Raw genomic sequence first — 20169 nt, forward strand, 5'->3', positions numbered from 1 at the left:
CATAAACATATTGAAACCAAAATATGTATGTTGGAGTATCTAAAGATGAAAGATGAAACCAACCAAAAAGAACTAAAACTAAGGAAAAAGGAAGGTCCATAATGGAGGGCTGTGCTATTAAAACCAAAATATACATAAGAGTGCCACAAAAAAACAAACTGGTGATAGAGAAGGGGAAGTCTAGGCCAATGACTGTGAAACAATGGCATAATTACGAGAAATGGACACAATGCAGTGACCTAAAAAGTGCCCTCGATAAATTAATCAAATTAGAAAAAAAGGAGAGAGGGACTAGTACCAACGTAAAAATCTCAAAACCTGTCATATTGTTCAGAAGATTGAATAAACATGACATAAACAGATAAAAAGCATGACTAATGTAGAGGGTACAATGACAGGTAAGTAATATGTAAAAATATCCTATATAATAAAACGGTAGCCGTGCATGCGCACTCAGACCTGCGTGATCTGTAATCCCTGATCCGTAGGTCCGTGGCCAGAGTGCGTATGCGGCGGACAGATCGGGAAAGCACAGCACAGCCGGCGACTCCCCCCCTCCCGCCCTCACTCACTGCCAAAACCACCATCTCCTCCTTCTCGCCGGCTCACCCGCTTCACCCGCTTTTAAATGAAAAGAAAAGCGCTGCACTGCGCTAACGCTGGCTTTGCTGTCTTCTGTCCACTGCGGCCCGCCCTCTTTGATTACTTCCTGTTTCCGCTAGGGTTGGCCGCAGTGGATAGAAGACGCCGAAGCCAGCGGCTGTAGCCGCCGATCTCCGTTCCTCCGGGGGGGGGGTCTGGGGGGAGAGGGATCGCGGCCACTCAGCGCCCCCACCAAGGAGCCCAGCAACTTTCCGCTGCCCGGGACCCGAGTCATTTGCCGCCCCCCCTCTTCCCTTACCGCGGGCCCGACTGGTGATTTAAGCAGCGTGTGCAGCAGTCTTCACACGCTGCTTCGGGCCCTTCTACTGCCCTGATTTGCTCCGGACGTGCCAGAGTAAATCAGGGCAGTAGAAGGACCCGAAGCAGTGTGTGAAGACTGCTGCACACGCTGCTTGAATCACCATGTGTAGTCGGGCTCGCGGGAAGGGAAGGGGGGGCGGCAAAGGACTCAGGCCCGCGTTTGTAGTCACGACTGTGGGAAGGGAAAGGGGGTAGAGGAAACGCTAATGCTGCTGCACAGGGAACTGGTGTAGGGGGAGGGAATGCTGCTTTGCACAGACAGACAGAGGGAGGAAGGGAGACAGAAAGACATGAAGAAAGACACAGGGGCAGGTGCACAGGGAACTGGTGTGGGGGAGGGAAATAGAGGGGGAGGGAATGCTGCTTCGGACAGACAGACAGAGGGAGGAAGGGAGACAGAAAGACAAGAAGAAAGACACAGGGGCAGGTGCACAGGGAACTGGTGTGGGGGAGGGAAATAGAGGGGGAGGGAATGCTGCTTCGGACAGACAGACAGAGGGAGGAAGGGAGACAGAAATAAAAGAAGAAAGACACAGGGGCAGGGAGATATACAGAAAGACAAACAGACAAAGGGGGCCAGGGACAGAGACAGACAGAAAGAAAGACAGCGGGAGTTGCGTCAGGAGGGGTGCGGGATACCGCAGAGGGAACTTTTCCAATGGGTGCAACTGGGCGGCTGTCGGGAGCCTCTGATCAGGGGCAGAGCAAGGTAAGTGTATCATAGGGATAAGAAGGAGGAGGGGGGAGAAAAAGGAAGGGACGCCTACTGCTGGACAGGGGGAGAAGGAAAGAGGTGCTGATGGACAGGGAGGGTGAAGAAAAAGGAACGGAGGCCTAATGTTGGACAGGGGGAGAAGGAAGGTGCTGCTGGACAGGGGGGAGGTAAAACAAAGGGAGAAGGGCTGCTGCTGCATAAGGAGAGCTGTGAAGGAGTGGTAGTGGACACAGGGGAGGTAAAAGGAAGGGAGAATGGACAGGGGGAGCAGGCAAGGGGTGGTGATGGACAGCCAAGGAAAAAGAAAGACAGAAAGAAAGAAAGCGGCTAAGGAGAGAGAGAGAGAGAGAAAGAAATAAAGAGAGACACACACACACACATATATTCTAGCACCCGTTAATGTAACGGGCTATAAGACTAGTATATAATAATGATTTTTAAAAAGTGCAAATGCCTATAAATTGCAAAATGAATATGATGACTTACCAACAATATGGAGTGCTGACACCGTGGAGTGCATCGCATACTAAATTGATTCCAAAAATACACCATGGGAAAAGCTGAGGTGATAAGTACTAGACCTCAATAAATGTCATCATTGTAGTGCACCAAACTATGGTGCAAACAGCAGGACAAAACAAAAACCCAAAAGGCAAAGCAAAAAGATAATGCAAAGGGTAAAGAGTTGAAAGTGGTGCTGTGATTGAAATGTATAAAAAGATGGAATTTTGTAAGAACGACTAAGAAATCCAAAGTTTAAAAAAAATGTAAGAAAATAACCATATGAAGTGCAGCATCTAAAATCCAACTGTGGAAATATCAATGGTGGAAAATGAATAAAAAAAATGTATGATCAAATGTGATTCCTTGTGATCTCTTAAAAAAAAGTGAAGAACATATAAAATAGCAGCTGAAGTTCTACATGCAACATACATTTGCATCCATTGTTTTTCATTATTCACATTAAACACCTTTATTACTCAATCACATTCACAAAAAACTGTGAGTCTTTCTGCATATTTAAATATATCTCCATAGGACCCCAAAACCAAAACACGGACTGTGTCAGGTCTGCACCACTATTTTCTGCTGTGTATCATATGGATTGACTTTATACTGACTACTTTACTTTTATTTGCGCTTCCACGGTTCTTTTTGTTCAGTCACTTATACTAGCCATAGTGCTAGAATGTGCACCTACATTTCAGTAATGTGTGTGTAACATAGTATTCTATAAGTTACACAAGTAAATGTGCACACCCAATTGTAAAATATGTGCTACATAGACGCGCGTGTATTTACAGAATAACAGATGCATATATGCACACATACACATGTATATGCTAGTATTCTAAACTTTTATGCATGTAACTGGAGTGTAAGTGATCATGTCTACTTTACAGAATGACCACTAGTGACTGAGGCCTAGATTCTAAAAAAAAAAAAAAAAAAAGCCATTCTGGTAGCGAATTTAAAAAAGTGAAGTCATTCTCCAAAAAAACTCATGTAAATGAGGTTGGTGGAGAGTAGCAAAGACTTGCTAAATTTGCATGTGCCCATTGCTGGTGATAACGATGGGCATATACGCAGAAAAAAATGTAAAAAGAAAAAAAACACACAAAAAACAAAACAGTACAGATGTTCAATCTCTCCCGCTGAAAACCAACACCCCCCCCCTCAAGCAGCGTGAGAGATGCCCACTCTCTCCCGCTGCCACACAACACCCCCCTCCCTCCCCGTAGTGGGAGAGATGCCCACTCTCTCCTGCTGCCAAGCGGACCCCCTCCCCAGCAGTGGGAAAGATGTCCATTCTCTCCTACTAAGTCAAAAGTAACAAGTGGTGAGGTGAATATTCTCAATAAATGCAAAGCTGAGAGGTCAGAAACGATGACAAAGGAATTGCTGAAGCCAAGACTTCTCAAGTTTTTCGTCCGAATCACACAGTCACCTATTCTCTGGCATTAGAAGTTTTCCATCTCTCCTTTGGGTTTCTTGAAACAGACCCTCGAAACATGGCCCATGTCGGGACCTGTTAACATACTTTAAAGCTAAGTGGAATGTTTTTCTTTATTGCCATTGAGAACAAATATGCCATGTAAAGAGTAAGTGGAATGTTTTTCTTTATTGCCATTGAGAACAAATATGCCATGTAAAGAGCACTTTGCCTTCATTTTAACTTTCTTGCACTAAAGTCATACACAGTGATAGGACGGTGGGTTCAACTATAGGAGCCTCGGCTCTTGGTCGGATTACACAATTTTGAGTGTATGTGAAGATTACATTCTTTCTACTAATACTTATATTTAAAATTTACACTTTGACTCATATATTGAGAAGTCTTGGCTTCAGCAATTCCATTCTCTCCTACTGCCACACAACAACCCCCCTGCTTCCGACCCCTCACCTCTGTACCGTGAATTAGATGGCTCACCGGAGGGATGCCTACTCCCTCCAGCCAGCTGGCTCGCCTCTTCAAAATGGGCTTTCCCCTCCCCAGTGCCCCTGGGGTGTCCAGGCCAATCAGAGCCTCAGACTTCTCCCTGGTGCAACCAGAATACACCGTGGAGGGGAAAGCCCATTTTGAAGAGCGGGTCAGCTGGTTGGCAGGAGTAGGCATCCCTCTGGTGAGCCATCTAATTCAAGGTATGGGGGAAAGAGGTCAGAGGCAGGGAGGTGTTGTGTGGCAGCAGGAGAGAAGGGGCATCTTTCCTGCTGCTGGGGAGGGGTTTCGTTTGGCTGCGAGAGAGAGTGGGCATCTCTCCTGCTAGAGGGATTTAAAATAGTGCCGTCACTGTACTGGCACCCTTGGACCAATCACTGCTTTTTGTCGCCAAAAGCTGACACCGCTCTTAGAAAATGGCTCGGCAATTTTAAAGAATCCACCAGAGTGCTCATTTTAATGTTGAAGAGCCCATTTGCAAGGCAGTGTCGGAGACTGCTAGGCACCCTGTAATTAAACTATAAAATCCATTCTTTGAAATCTGTTGGCAGTGATTTCTAATGGTTAGATTATTACACTTAATCATATTACTCTTTCCAACTCAATGGTATATTTGGCAATTGTACTATTCAAACTGACTTCTCACCATTTAGGTCACAGACACACACACACAGAAACTGGAATGAATTTCATAAGATACTTTGCATGCTTTCCCAACTTGCTAAATTACAGAATATGGAAATATAATACTTACCAGATTTGCAATCAAACCATCCTTTTCTGATAACTGTCCTTGTAATATGTCCTGCTGTTTTTTCAATTCTTCTATCTCCTCTCGTAGCCTAATCATCTCTTCAGACTGAATCCCATTTATCTGTGCTCCTTCAACATGGGAACCATGAAGCTGATTGTCTTTTCCTAGTGGGAAGTTGATTCTACATTGATTAACTGATAGGTAGGTTATGAGAATTCTAAACTAGAAGACATCAATTTCCCAAAAAACATGGGACACCAAAACACTAACTCAAACATAAATTCTAAACCTTGCAAATCAATCTAACTAACTTATGTTTCACAAACCTGTCCTGGTTATCCCACAAATCGGTCATGTTTACTTGATATCTAAAAATGAATATATCCTGGCGACCAAGTATCTGCATATTTATCTCATGCATATTCCTTGTAGATATACTGAAAATCAAATGGTTATGGGGCACCAAGACAGATTTGGAACAGTCTAATGCTACATCATGTATTAGAAGTTCATTAACAACTAGCCTTTTATGAATACTATACCTTGTTTTATTTTCAGAAGATTATACTGGTCTTTGTGTTGTTGAATCTGTGACAATTGCTGTGTCACTGTCACTTGCAACTGTTCATTCTGACTGTTCAAAGCCATAACCTGCTGTTTCAACTCCTCAATCTGCAGATCCTGTTAAATATTTTAAGAAAGAAATTGTTTAGAGTTGAATATAACAGCATGCAAAAGCATGATACACAAGGGACAGAGAACCTATACAACCATGGAGCAAATCATTCACTTTAGGCTTAGCTAGCATACTGCCACTTCTCAAAAGCTGACAAGTTATCACCGTTCCTTTTCCTGCCATTGTTTTCATGCATAATCACTACAAACATCAGATTCCAAAGTCACTGGAAATCTTAAACACAATATTAACAACATTACGGTAATATTTTTTTATTTATTCCATTATCCTGCTCTTTCTTGGTCTCTGCTGTTCCTTGTTCCAATGCAGTACCACTCCTTGTCCGGCACTACCTATGAGGCTACTACAACAGTGGTAGCAACAGAAGCCTCCCTCTGTGCCTTGAGGGGGTCTAAGCAAACTGTCTATCCAGTACCCTCACGCTCAGATCTGACTGATAGGAAGCCCAGACCTAACAACTCACACAGAAATCCTATGGCCTGAGCCACAGATAAGCCTCTCACACAGAATCTTTTTAAAGTTCTTTTATTCTTTTAAGAACTGATGGATATTTTCTTCAGTTTTTGACCTAAGGATATAATAAAATTGAGAGTTGGGGTGGATGCAAGATAGGATTGCAAACTAACACCACCACTTCAGAAATGGTGGTCAGTGAGTTACAGGTGATATCTCTATTAGATTAACCTAAGTCATTGATGGCTATCTTTCCAGTGGTACACTCTCTATGACGGCCAGGCAAAAATATTACTTCAAGCACACATATGATCAAAGAAGTGCCATGCCATGGTGCCATGGTGAGACTGGACTCATTTGGAGCACTGGTCTTGACCTTGGGGCCGCCGCGTGAGCGGACTGCTGGGCAAGATGGACCATTGGTCTGACCTAGTGGCGGTAATTCTTATGTTCTTATGTTATTTAACTTGAAGGGATTTACTACCAAATTATATGTTAAGTTCTTTTCTGGCAAACAAGCCCACTCACTGGCCTGTGGCAGTGACTTGTGATCGATATAGAGGAGATCTTGACAGCATTTATATACCACCACAGCAAAAGTGAATCATCAAATGCGATAGAAAATGGATATAAGCTGAAAAAAATATATACTATCACCTGCAATTCCTTCTGGAGAATATGTGGACAAAGTGGCATCACCTCAAGGTCCAATGGAAAGTAAACTTACTACTGAAGTTATCTCTCTCCCTTCCCCCACCTCACCACCCCATATATTCTGTTTCTCTCGCCACTGCCAGACACTGTGTGCAGTAGCATAAAACTGTACAAATGACTATCAGAAGCTTACCATGCCAAAATTAACTGCAAGAATTCAAACTGCCCCAACCCTACCTAAGAAAATTCAGAATTCCAATACTCCTTCATATGGGGAAAAGAGCTGTTACAGATTCCTATCAAGAACCTACATAGTAACAGAATCCCTCACTTCCGATAAAAAAGCTGCACCTGTCAACAGTAGAAAGAGTATCATGCCACAGAGCCTTATACTCAAGCATACTACAAATCACTGCCAAGTCTCACCCTCTTTGACACATACTTTCTATTGTCACACAGGTGTACAATTGCTGTGGCTGAAAACCTAGAAGATTTATCAAATAGATCTAATAATATGTTTACTACACTCTTCTATCTCAACTATTTCCAAGTGATTTTTTTTTCTGTTTGTCTAGTAAAGTGTTGTAAATTGATTGCATCTTTTGTAATTAAGTGTCTGATGAATCCCTGTTCCAACACATCAAAAGCCTTCCTTCTTCTTTGATCTAGCATCTTAAGAATCCTTTAAGGGAGTATTTTTTGAAGGATGACACCTGAGTTAGACAAATAAAATCAGGTACAAATCTGAGTGAGACCAAAGGGGCAAGACAATGACTCCTCTACTCGTCTTAGAACTTCCCAAAATTACATTACATTACATTAGTGATTTCTATTCCGCTTGTACCTTGCGGTTCAAAGCGGATTACATAAGAGAGAGCTGGACATTTCCAGGAGGATACGTTACATTGAGAATTTCTGGTACAGGTACAAATTGAGGATATAATCTGCTGAATCCTCTGCTGAATCCTCTGATAAAAAGCTTCCATGGGCAGACTAGCAAAACATGCCAGAGACTCATTTTCTGAATCACACTAGCTCAGGGGTCTCAAACTCGCGGCCTGCCAGGTATTATTTTGAGGCCCTCAGTATGTTTATCATAATCACAAAAATAAAACAAAACAGTTTCTTGAGCTCTTTAGCTCAATGACAATATTATTATTAAGACTTAGCCAAAAGGAAAGATTTATAAACTATAAAGAGTTTTACCTCATGCAAAATTGTCATTTTTTTAATAAGACATTAACTATTTTTTCTGAGGCCCTCCAAGTACCTACAAATCCAAAATGTGGCCCTGCAAAGGGTTTGAGTTTGAGACCACTGACTAGCTCATTGATAACAGATTCCTCTCAAAACATGACAGTTCTCATGATCTTTGAATTGGGTTGATCCAAGAGTGAAAAAAAAAGAAAAGAATACTTTGAGGCAACTTTACAAACACTAATCATAAGAACATAAGAATTAGCCTCCGCTGGGTCAGACCAGAGGTCCATCCTGCCCAGCGGTCCGCTCCCGCGGCGGCCCTCCAGGCCCATCACCTGTGCAATGGTCCCTGACTATTCCTATAACCTACCTCAACTCCTATCTTTACCCCTCAATCCCCTTATCCTCTAGGAACCTATCCAAACCTGCTTTGAAGCCCTGTAATGTGCTCTGGCCTATCACGCTAGTTTGAGCAGATGGAGGTTTAGAAGATGATGGCTCATGCACTTCAGTCACTAAAACTTTTTGAGATGGTCAGAAGCGGATCACTCACTTGACAAAAAAATAGAGGAAGAGTTGCTAAGTGCAATCTGGGGGCAAGCCATCTTAAGCACATTGAAAAGAAGAGGTCTTCCCATATTATATGTTGCTGTGATCCTTCTTATGCTTATCTGCACCACTATCTAATCTACTGTGTGGAGATATCAACATTCACCTGGAAAAAATAGACCAACCTGACACCACAGAACTCTGGTCACTCATCTCTTTACTAGGATACCTCAAACCTCCCCCAGTTAAAACCCACCAAAGAGGCCATCAGTTAGATTTAGTTACTTTCTCCTCTAGCGAGCCACTTAACCCCAAAATATTCTGGAACCAAGAACACTGGACTGACTCACTATGGTCGGATCACAGTCTCTGCAATTTTGAACTCGGTTGCCAACTAAAAACTACAAGTCCAATAAATAATAACCCAAATACGAGAAATAAAAAATTCCATACTAGCAGAGGTAATATAAATCCCGTAGAATTCTGGTCTCACTATGAGATCATATCAGAACAAAACAAACAAACCGATCAATTTATGAACTCCTGGATTAATGATAGCACCAATATCCTAAATAAAATGGCTCCCATTAAAACACGCAGAAAGAGACTTAAAAACCTAGAGGGCTGGTTTGACAAAGAACTGCTAATGCTAAAGAGAGACCTAAGAAAATCGGAAAGACTTTGGCTAAAATCAGGATCACAAGAGCACAGAATCGCCTGGAGACAAAAATTAAAAATCTACAAAAATCGAACCAAAGAAAAACACAAAAACTTCTATGCCCTCAAAATCGGCGACATCTCAACCAACAGTAGCAACCTTTTTAAGCTGGTAAATGATCTATACAATATAGAAACATTTATCGACACACCCGAAGAGCCCACCCTAACTGCAAACAGCATGGCAGATTTCTTCATCTCCAAAATACAAAAACTAAGATCCTACCTCACCGTCCCAACCAAGCCCCACTGGAGTTACCCCATTCTACTAGACTCAGACGACTCCAGAGCCGACCTATTCTGGAATACATTCTCACCCATAGACTGGCAAACTTTTAGTAAACACTACAATAAGTATGCCAAATCCTACTGCAGACTAGATACCTGTCCCCCTAATATCATGAAATCAGCCCCAGTCAATTTTAAGGCCAAAATGATGATTTGGATCAACTCTCTACTATCCTCTGGGAAGTTCCCAGTAGAACAAGGGCACATTATAATTACACCAATTAAGAAAAATACTAAAGAGCCATCTAACACTGCATCCAACTTCAGACCTATCGCCAATATCCCCCTGACTACCAAAATAGCAGAAGGAATAGTAAACAAGGCACAGGCGGAATAGAAATCCGTAATGTAATGGAAACATCAAACTCAACACATACTTAGAAAAACACAATATCTTACATGACAATCAATCCGGTTTCCGGTCAGGTCACAGCACTGAAACAATTTTAGCTTCTCTGCTTGATTACCTTCATCAACTATTCAGCCAAGGCTCAAGCGCTCTAATATTGCAACTCGATCTAAGTAGCGCATTTGACTTGGTTGACCATACCACTCTACTAGACTGTCTAACATCTATTGGAATCTCAGGTCATGTTCTCAATTGGTTCCACGAATTAATGACAACAAGATCCTACAAGGTGTTCAAGGACGACACTATCTCTTACAGCTGGGACAACCCTTGTGGGGTCCCACAAGGCTCCCCCTTGTCCCCCACCCTATTTAACATCTACCTTGCCTCCCTAGGAAACCTCCTGCAGAGTTTAAAGCTCAAATTCTTCATCTACACAGACGACATCACCATAATCATTCCGCTCTCTTACCTTACCTCAGAGCTTCTAAACTCACTATCTTTCACCCTAAATTAGATCGAACTTTGGATGACAGCGTTTAGACTAAAGCTAAACCCAGAAAAAACTAAATTCTTCTTAGTATCCCCAAACGACAAAATCAAGGAAACTGCGCTACATGTCAATGGTCTAGACTACTGTATTGAGCAATCCTTAAAAATACTAGGAGTCACCTTAGACAAGCATCTCACACTGGAGAAACACACTGACCTAGTGTTTAAGAAAAGTATCTCGGTGCTCTGGAAGCTCCGCACCATTAAAAAAATACTTTGACGACACCTCCTTTCGTCTGCTGGTCCAAGCTTCTATTCTTAGTGTCCTGGACTACTGTAACATCATTTATCTAGGCGCCTTCAAGAAAATCACCAAGAAGCTGAGATTGGTCCAAAATACCGCCATCCGCCTTATCTTTGGTCTGAAGAAATGGGAACACATATCCCCTTTCTACCACAAGTTGCACTGGCTGCCATTCGAATCCAGAGTCCTATTTAAGTTCTCTTGCATCTGTTACAAAACCGTATCTGGTATGTCACCAGACTATCTTTACCCCCACTTCAACCTGAACTATAATAATAAGAGCTCCCGCAGAATAACTATGTTCACTTTTCCCTCACTGAAATCGTGTCGTCTTAAAAGATTCCTCGAACGAACCTTCTCTTTTCAAGCGGCCAAACTAAATTCATGGCTCGCCCAAATTATACTTGACGCCTCTTCATTCCTCCACTTTAGAAAAAAGCTCAAAACTCTACTTTTCAATGGACCAAATCCTTAATGCTCCCCACTTCCGCCTTAACGTTCCCCTTCTCCACACTAGAAAACAGATCAAAATCTCTTCTTTACAACAGATTAAACCCTTAACCCTCCCCTCCCCCTCAACGCTTCTCACCTCTTCCTTCACTTTTTCCCCACCCTTCCAAGATTGTTGCTCCCCCTCTTACCTAACATGCTTTGCTCCCCCTTCTCATAAATCCAATTGTATTCTCTTACAGTACATACTGTATATGCTGTGTATTAGCCCTTCCCTCACCTAAATTGTCAATGTAAACTAGTTTTGACCTTTCAATTGCCTTGCTATGTTCTTCTTTTCCCAATCGCACTGTATGTAATTCATCTATTTGTTGTGAACCGCCTAGAACTCCCTGGGTATGGCGGTATACAAAAATAAATTATTATTATTATTATTATGTAATCAAGGCTTTTTGATAGCACTTTTCCAGTACAAGTTCAAGGTGATTTACCAGTTAAGAGGCCCATGTGGCAACATGGGGAAATAATTACAAAATATACAAAGAATACTGTGTGTCAGAGAGAGGGCCATTTTCTCAACAGTTAGATGAAGAGTAGAGCTGATGGTTTCTTATCTGTATGAGAAAGTAGGAGCAAAATTTTCAAGCATATACTCCTCCTGAAGAAGCCTCACTGGCGAAACTCAGGACTGAGTTGGGGAGCAGTGATAGGATTAAGTTCACATGTCAACACAATTGCACATTTGCACAAATTCATATTGGAGAAGGAATTTTGTGGGAGCCACAAGACTAACTCATCCCTGCTGGATAAGATAAGTGCTACATTTTTTAATAGAGAAATGGAATAGAAATATAAGAGCACAGGCGGGATGTTAAAATTTAGAGATCTTGAACAACAAAAAATTAGGGACCCTTAAGTGCGATGATGGTCCCTATATGATCTCGCTGTGGCTCCTATGCAGGAGATAAGAGACTGAGCACTTAATAGTAGGAAGAAATAATTTTAATATTTATTATCATGGTTAGAGTGTACATAAAATAATTGAATACACAACAAGCAAAAGAACATGATTTTTTGAACAAATTAAAGAAACTGGTAGTCAATTTGAATTAGAGGGAGAGATACAACATATTTCAAAGGATGTTTACGTTGTTGCAGGGAGGAAAACAACTAAATTACACCGTGGTGGACTGCTGCATTCTCAAGGTGACTCTGGGGTCACAAGGATAGGGTTGGGAAGCCCAACAATAGACTCCAAGCTTAAGCACAGTATTGGATGCTGATCAATCACAAAACAAGATTGTCATTCCAGCAGTCTAAATACTCCTATGAGGTTCGCAACCAATAGAAAACAGAATAGGCAGATAATGGAGAAAAAAAACCTGGCAACGTCAGCTCCTTTTTCTGGACAAACAGTACCTTTGACTGTTGGCTTTTCAGGATAACTGCCCTTGCCTTTGAGACATCCAACAAATACATGAGGCTAAAGTCTTCTGACCGAGGCACTAATATTCAATTATATAACAGTTAATGTTTTAGTATGGACTAAGGTTCATAGGGAAATGCACTAAATATCCTGCCATGTAGCAAAATTTAACATTTTATGCTTGCGTGCCATATATAATATTAAATGCACAATTTTACCTGTTCTCGAATCATATTCTTGTAATGAGTCACAATATTGTCATGCTGTTCTAAAGTCTTCTTCACCTCCTCTTCTTTTTTGTCTTCTTCAGTAGATTTATAAATAGCCTTTATTATTACAACTGCAAAGAGAAGCAATGCTGGTCTAACATATCAAAACCATAATTTCTGACATTAAAACAATTCAACAGATTTTAACTCTATAAAGGAAACTTTAATATTATCATTTCCACTAGTACTTAGCTCTTTTATCTTTTGCCACCCAGTGAATCACGTTCATAAGAAACTGAGACTCAAAGCTCAAAACTCAATGTTATCTTCTTTTTGATTGCAAAATTGGAAACCCAGCTTTACTTATTATAAAAGTTTTATTAAAGCAGTGCTTCAAACTTTTGTCAGCTAAGACCCCATTTTAACAGCTTCAAAAATCATGCAACCCCAACCCTACCTTTTCCTCCTTTGCTTGTATTTCAGGCTTTCTCACAGCATCAGCTGATGCTGAAAGGAGAAATTAGGTTCTTACCTGCTAATTTTCTTTCTATTAGTCTCTCCAGACCAGCACAGCTCACTGATGGGTAATAGCTCACCATGACCAGCAGGTGGAGATTGAGACAAACTTTTGGCTGCAGTACAAGGGGGCAGTACAGTTCCCAATACACTCAGTCTGCCGAATAGCCAAGCAGAACTAAGAAACTAGTAAGAGCAAATTATAACAGTAACGATAGGAGTAACAACTAATATAGAGCAATACTGTTAGAAATTGAATAGAAGGACCCTAAGAAAACGTCCACACAGCTCGCCAGCTGAGCCAAAGGCCACTGTTCATTTAATCTCCCCTACCCTACTAAAAACACGATATCCCACAGAAAAACCCGCACTCTTCATGCAAATCTCGAAAGAACAGACAGGGTGGGGGCTATGCCAGTCTGGAGAGACTAAAAGAAAGAAAAGTAGAAGGTAAGAATCTAATTTCTCCTTCTTCAGTATCTCTCCAGACCGGCACAGCTCACTGATGGGATGTACCAAAGCAGTACCCATCATGGGTGGGATCCCCAAAGGGCCGCCACAAGAACATGCTCACCGAACACTGTGTCTCGACGTGGCTGAATGTCCACATAGGAGTGTTGCACAAAAGAATGGAGAGAAGACCAAACCGCAGCTTTACAGATATCCATTGGAGGCACAAGGGAAGACTCAGAGACTAAAGAGAATGGGACTGAAGCAAAACAACTCATCCCTCCAGAGGGAATGGGAGTGGGGATGGAGAACTCTGAGAACACAGATAAAACCACTAAGAACTTCAAACAAGGTGCCTTATTTCAAACTTCTCCTCATAAATAAACAAAAAATAAATTTTACCTTAGCCTACCTGACTGACCAGACAGCACAGAATATCTCACCTACCAACTGCTGGAAACTGAAAACATAGTGGCTATTATTGCTAGGCTGCATAGAATGCTATACAAGGTGATGTCATAATTCACCAGTTATCAATCTCCATCTGAAAGCAGGAGAATATATATATAACTAGTCTTTAAGCCCGTTATATTAACGGGTGCTAGAGTAGATGTCTGTCTGTCTGGGTATTTGTTTTCTTTGTCTCTCTCTCCTTGCATGCTGCCTGTCTGTCATTTTTTCTTACTGTGAATCTCCCTGTGCCTTCTTCCTATGTCCTTAGTGCCCCTTCCTATGTCCTTAGTGCCCCTTCCTATGTCCATAGTGCCCCCCAGTGCCCCTTTCTATGTCCTTAGTGCCCCCAGTGCCTCCTTCCTCCCCATCCAATGCCAGCCTGCCTTCCATTGAAACCCCCCACCCCCTCCATTGCCTCCCAGCCCCCTTCCATTGAAACCCCCCCATGCCAGCCTGCCTGCCTCCCATCCCCCTGAGCAGCATATTTCCATGGAAACCACCCCCCAATGCCATTCTGCGTGCCTGCCTGCCTCCCATCCCCCTGAGCAGCATGTCTTCATGGAACCCCCCCATGCCATCCTGCCTATCTGCCTTCCATTGAACCCCCCACCCCTCCTCCGATACCAGCCTGCCTGCCTCCCATTCCCCTTCCACTGACCCCCCCCCCCGATGCCTGCTTGCCTGCCTCCCATCCCCCTGAGTAGCATGTTTTTAACCCTCCCCCCCGCGCCGACCCTAGGAACACCACTAACATGCCGTGACTCCCCCTTCTCCCCGACCTTAGGCACACCACTAACACGCCATGACTCCCCCCCCCCCCCGCCGACCTTACCTGGCACAACAGAAACCCCCGTTGACCCTCCAACCGCTACACAGCTGACAAACCCGGCAGCTGCAGCAGCGTCCCAGGCACACTAAACGCTGCTTCGGGTCTTCTACTGGTCATCAGGGACGTCATCAGGGACGCAGCAGAGGAAATTAGGCCAGTAGAAGACCCGAAGCAGCGTTTAGTGTGCCTGGGACGCTGCTGCTCCTGCCGGGTTTGTCAGCCTTGTAGCGGTGGGAGGGTCAAAGGGGGTTTCAGTTGTGCTGGGTAGGGTCGTCGGAGGGGTGGGGGTGAGTCATGGTGTGTTAGTGGTGTAATTTAGGGTCGGTGGCGGGAGGGGGAAGTCACAGCTGTTACCTGGCCGAAAACACGTCCGCACCCAGCCAGCGACCGCTGTCTTTCTGCCTCTGCCGGCGGGGACTGCCGGGACCTGGGTGCGGCAGAGAAGGGGAGTCTTACTCTTGCCTGGCCAGGGCCGAATCCCGGGCCTGCTCTCCTTCCCCTAAGTCCGGCCCCTCACTCCGCGCCATCTAGCGCATGCGTACTCGTGCCGCCGCGACAGATCAGGGAATACGCGGCGCGAGTGCGCATGCGCGCTTAACATTTTATTATTATAGACAAGTATTTGGACTGGCCTAGAGGGACAATAAGTAACTTCTATTAAGAGATGCAAAATTCTACATATCCAGGGCTACTGTAAGTTTTACATGAATTTTTTTTAACATGATCCAGACTATATTTAAATGAGCTGATTGCATAATTTTGCTGAGAGATAGTTAATTTAAACATTTATCTAATGCCAAAACCTCCATATTAATGTAGCATTAATGTATTCCACTAGCACATTTTTGAAAACAGACCCCTCTCTTAACTACAAAGTTGCAGTAGCCAAATAAATATAGGCAACTGAAAAACATCAACAGCTGGAAAATGTCAAAATGGAAAACCCAAACCTGTTAACCTTTCTTGTGTCAGCACCTGTGGATATCATCCTACACAGGATCCACCACCCAAGATCTAGTTACAGTTTGCTGTAAGTGTGGTATGTGCATCTCAGTCAGTGAGAAGCAGCCTATAGACTGCATCCACTGAAGGAGGAGGTCAGTATCTGAATTCCATCAAGGAGCAATTAAGAACGGAAGGTGGTGGTGAGCATGAAAAGCTTCCAGGAAAATGGCAATTTTTATGATGGAGGCTGCTATGTGATCAACTGTCAGAAGTCATTATGAAGGCTAAAATTAAAATGGTTTTATGCAAGTTCTTGAAGAACAAATCTATAAATAATCCATCAGCTGCCACAGAGGTGTAATCCACCTTGAACTGCAAGGTAATGGCGGAATAGAAATCTCTAATGTAATGTAATAAACACAAACATCATTACAAGATTAGAGGGGTCAGTTTGGGCCTTATTATAGTCTAATAAAAGATAGTAATGAAACAACTGAAAGGGTGTTACACTTTTGCACCTTAACTCGATATTCTCTTTCATTGAATCTGTAAAAGAAAATACAAATAAATACTAATTATGCATTAAAAGTGGAGGAGAGATGCAAGGATCTACAGAGCCTGATAACATCCTTCTAGATTTGGTACTTCTGGACACTGCTTTCATGCAGCGTGACTTTTCACTTGGTTTGGCACAGCAACACAGAATTGTTTGAGAAATACTTGATGAAGCAACCATCTAGCTATTGATCAGTGTTACTTGTGCCCACTCGACTGGAACAAATGGGGCATCATGTACTTATTTATAGGGACATCTGCTTCAGAATGTACTGGACACAGAATGCCTGGGTTCAGGGATTTCCCTAGATTCCAAGAACTGCACCTTCAGTGTTGTAGAAATCCAGAACTGTATAAAAGGTCTCTCCAAAGATCAACCGGGCTGCTGCTGATTCTTCCATCAGACCTGAATTGCCATCATGTCAGGTGTCTTATCAGCTATATTCTACACTGCACATCTCTACCCTGCCTAGACATCAGAACTCTCTGCATGGCTGCTCATCTGCTGACCAGTATCTGCAATACCTACCTACACAGGACAAGACTTTTCTCTAATCAGGTCGAATATAAGCTCTGTTTTTGCTGGGGGATTAATATCAGGGTAGCTTATGTCACGGCCAATAGGGCTCCTGTGCGTTTACTATATAAGAGTTCTGATAAGTGTTCTGCTTAGGGTACAAAAGAATTTTGCCTTTGTTTTCTAGAGTTACTTCGAGTCCATGCTTTTCTCTCACACACTAACTACTGGATTCATCCCAGGATACTAAGGGAGCTCAGAGAGGTTCTGGTGAGTCCTATTAAAGACTTGTTCAACAAATCTCTGGAGACGGGAGTGATTCCTGAGGATTGGAGGAGAGCGGATGTGGTCCCTATTCATAAAAGTGGTCACAGGGATGAAGCAGGAAACTACAAGCCGGTGAGCCTCACTTCAGTTGTAGGAAAAATAATGGAAGTTTTGCTGAAAGAAAGGATAGTGTACTTCCTTGAATCTAATGGGTTACAGGAACCGAGGCAACATGGCTTTACAAAAGGTAAATCGTGCCAAACGAACCTGATTGAATTTTTTGATTGGGTGACCAGAGAGCTGGTTTGAGGACATATGCTAGATGTAATTTACTTGGATTTCAGCAAAGCCTTTGATACAGTTCCTCATAGGAGGCTGTTGAACAAACTTGAAGGGCTGAAGTTAGGACCCAAAGTGGTGAACTGGGTTGGAAACTGGCTGTCGGACAGACGCCAGAGGGTGGTGGTTAATGGAAGTCGCTCGAAGGAAGGAAAGGTGAGTAGTGTGGTCCCTCAGGGATCGGTGCTGGGGCCAATCCTGTTCAAAATGTTTGTGAGTGACATTGCTGAAGGGTTAGAAGGAAAAGTGTGCCTTTTTGCAGATGATACCAAGATTTGTAACAGAGTAGACACCGAAGAGGGAGTGGAAAATATGAAAAAGGATCTGCAAAAGTTAGAGGAATGGTCTAATGCCTGGCAACTAAAATTCAATGCAAAGAAATGCAGAGTAATGCATTTGGGGATTAATAATAGGAAGGAACCGTATGTGCTGGGAGGAGAGAAGCTGATATGCACGGATGGGGAGAGGGACCTTGGGACGATAGTGTCCGAAGATCTAAAGGTGAAAAAACAATGTGATAAGGCAGTATGTATACCCTAGAGGAAAGGAGAGACAGGGGAGATATGATTCAGACGTTCAAATACTTGAAGGGTATTAACGTAGAACAAAATCTTTTTCAGAGAAAGGAAAATGGTAAAACCAGAGGACATAATTTGAGGTTGAGGGATGGTAGATTCAAAGGCAATGTTAGGAAATTCTACATTACGGAGAGGGTAGTGGATGCCTGGAATGCGCTCCCAAGAGAGGTGGTGGAGAGTAAAACTATGACTGAGTTCAAAGAAGCATGGAATGAACACAGAGGATTTAGAATCAGAAAATAATATTAAATATTGAACTAAGGCCAGTACTGGGCAGACTTGCACGGTCTGTGTCTGTATATGGCCATTTGGTGGAGGTTGGACTGGGGAGGGCTTCAATGGCTGGGAGGGTGTAGATGGGCTGGAGTAAGTCTTAACAGAGATTTCGGCAGTTGGAACCCAAGCACAGTGTAGGGTAAAGCTTTGGATTCTTGCCCAGAAATAGCTAAGAAGAAAAAATTAAAAATTTAAATTGAATCAGGTTGGGCAGACTGGATGGACCATTTGGGTCTTTATCTGCCGTCATCTACTATGTTACTGTTTATATTTTAATATAAACCGAGATTTTGTGGCCCCAAAAATGGCTCTCTCGGTTTATATTTGGGTCATCGTCCACCTGCCCCCCCTCCCCGGACTTTTTGCAGGCCTCCGCTGGGCCTGCCATGTGGCCTAGTGGGGTTGGCCAAGACAGGAGGAATTACCTCCTCTCCCCCCTCCAGTCCTGGCCAACTTTGTCAATTTTTTTTTTTTTTTTTTACCTCTTTCCCACCTCCCCCTGTATATCTTTTTGAATCCCTGGTGGTCCAGCAGTGTACCAGGCATGAGAGAGCTTTTCCTCACTCCTGCCCGGCACTGAGCCGCTTGCTGAATGGCTGCCCTGAGTTCTCACGGTGGGGGGAAAAGGGTACCTCATCTTATAAAAATAAAATACTTGGATCGACTTATATGAGAGTATATAAGGTATATTCATTTAAGGTTGGTTACTGTATTAGCTTGTAAATAATAAGCATTTATTTTTTGTAATCTCTGGGTCTGGTGTCATTCACTTGTCAATATAATTTAGGAACTAAGGCCCAGATTCTCAAAACTTTAACGCAGTCGCTAAACTGGTTTCCAGACAGTTTAGCTTACATATATTTTAGCTGCGGATTATCAAAACAGCTTATCTTGGTCTTTAGCAAGCTTTCTAGCAGACTCTAACACTGCCATGCAAATGGGCTCTTCAATAATGAAATGAGCACTCCGGTGGATTCTTAAAAATCGCTGAGCCATTCTTCAAGAGCGGTGTTGGCTTTTGGTGACAAAAATTAAGAGACTGGTCCAGGGACGCCAGTACAGTGACAGCACTGTTGAAAGTGCATTTTGTGGCATGTGTTGACTGTGGCTTATGGAAAAAAAGAAAAAAAAATGACATGAAGAATCAAACTGTCGTCTATTTTATATTTTAATGGGAGTAGTAAAAGCACACTTCTTAAGCATGTGTAGTTTAGCCCCTTTGACAGCAGGAGAGATGCCCAGTCTCTCCCACCGCCAACTGACACACACTACCGGCAGAGGGAAGATAGCGAATGTCTACCGCCGCAAACTGACACTTCCCCAGTAGCATTCCCCCCCTACCCCCAGCAATGGGAGAGATGTCTAGTGTCTCCTGCCACCAATCAACACCCCCTACATCTCCCCTCGGCAGCGGGAGAGATGTCCAATCTCTCCCACCCAACCGACACTCCCTTCCCCGCAGCGGGAGAGATGCCAAATCTTCCCACTGCCAACCAACAACCCCCCCAAATCCCCTTGGCAGTGGGAGAGATGCCCAAGCTCTCCTGTCGCCATGCGCCACGTCCATGCCTTCAATGACCCCCGCCCTCCCCCCTTTACCTTATTTTCAGATGGCTCACCAGAGGGATGCCTACTCCCTCCGGCCAGCTAGCCTGCCTCTTCAAAATGGTGGGCCCAGTCTTCCCCTCCCTGGTGCATCCTGGGATCCACCGGGGAGGGGCCTGAGGCTCTGATTGGCCCAGACACATAAGGTCCCACCCATAGGAGGGGACTTATACAACCTG

General features: G+C 43.4%; 1 protein-coding gene across 6 annotated transcripts in view; it reads right to left on the bottom strand.

Moving 5' to 3' along the window:
- USO1 (USO1 vesicle transport factor) overlaps positions 1-20169 on the bottom strand; it is a 210209-nt gene that overhangs the window by 19960 nt on the left and 170080 nt on the right. For all 6 annotated transcript variants that reach the window (XM_033960394.1, XM_033960401.1, XM_033960384.1 and 3 more), the window contains 3 exons: positions 12670-12791; positions 5415-5553; positions 4873-5036 (listed from right to left, as the gene is read on the bottom strand). In XM_033960394.1, the coding sequence (XP_033816285.1) occupies positions 4873-5036; positions 5415-5553; positions 12670-12791 (425 nt within the window). The remainder of the gene's footprint in view (positions 1-4872; positions 5037-5414; positions 5554-12669; positions 12792-20169) is intronic.

Source organism: Geotrypetes seraphini, chromosome 1 (genome assembly GCF_902459505.1).
Source record: "Geotrypetes seraphini chromosome 1, aGeoSer1.1, whole genome shotgun sequence".
Lineage (NCBI taxonomy): Eukaryota > Metazoa > Chordata > Amphibia > Gymnophiona > Dermophiidae > Geotrypetes > Geotrypetes seraphini.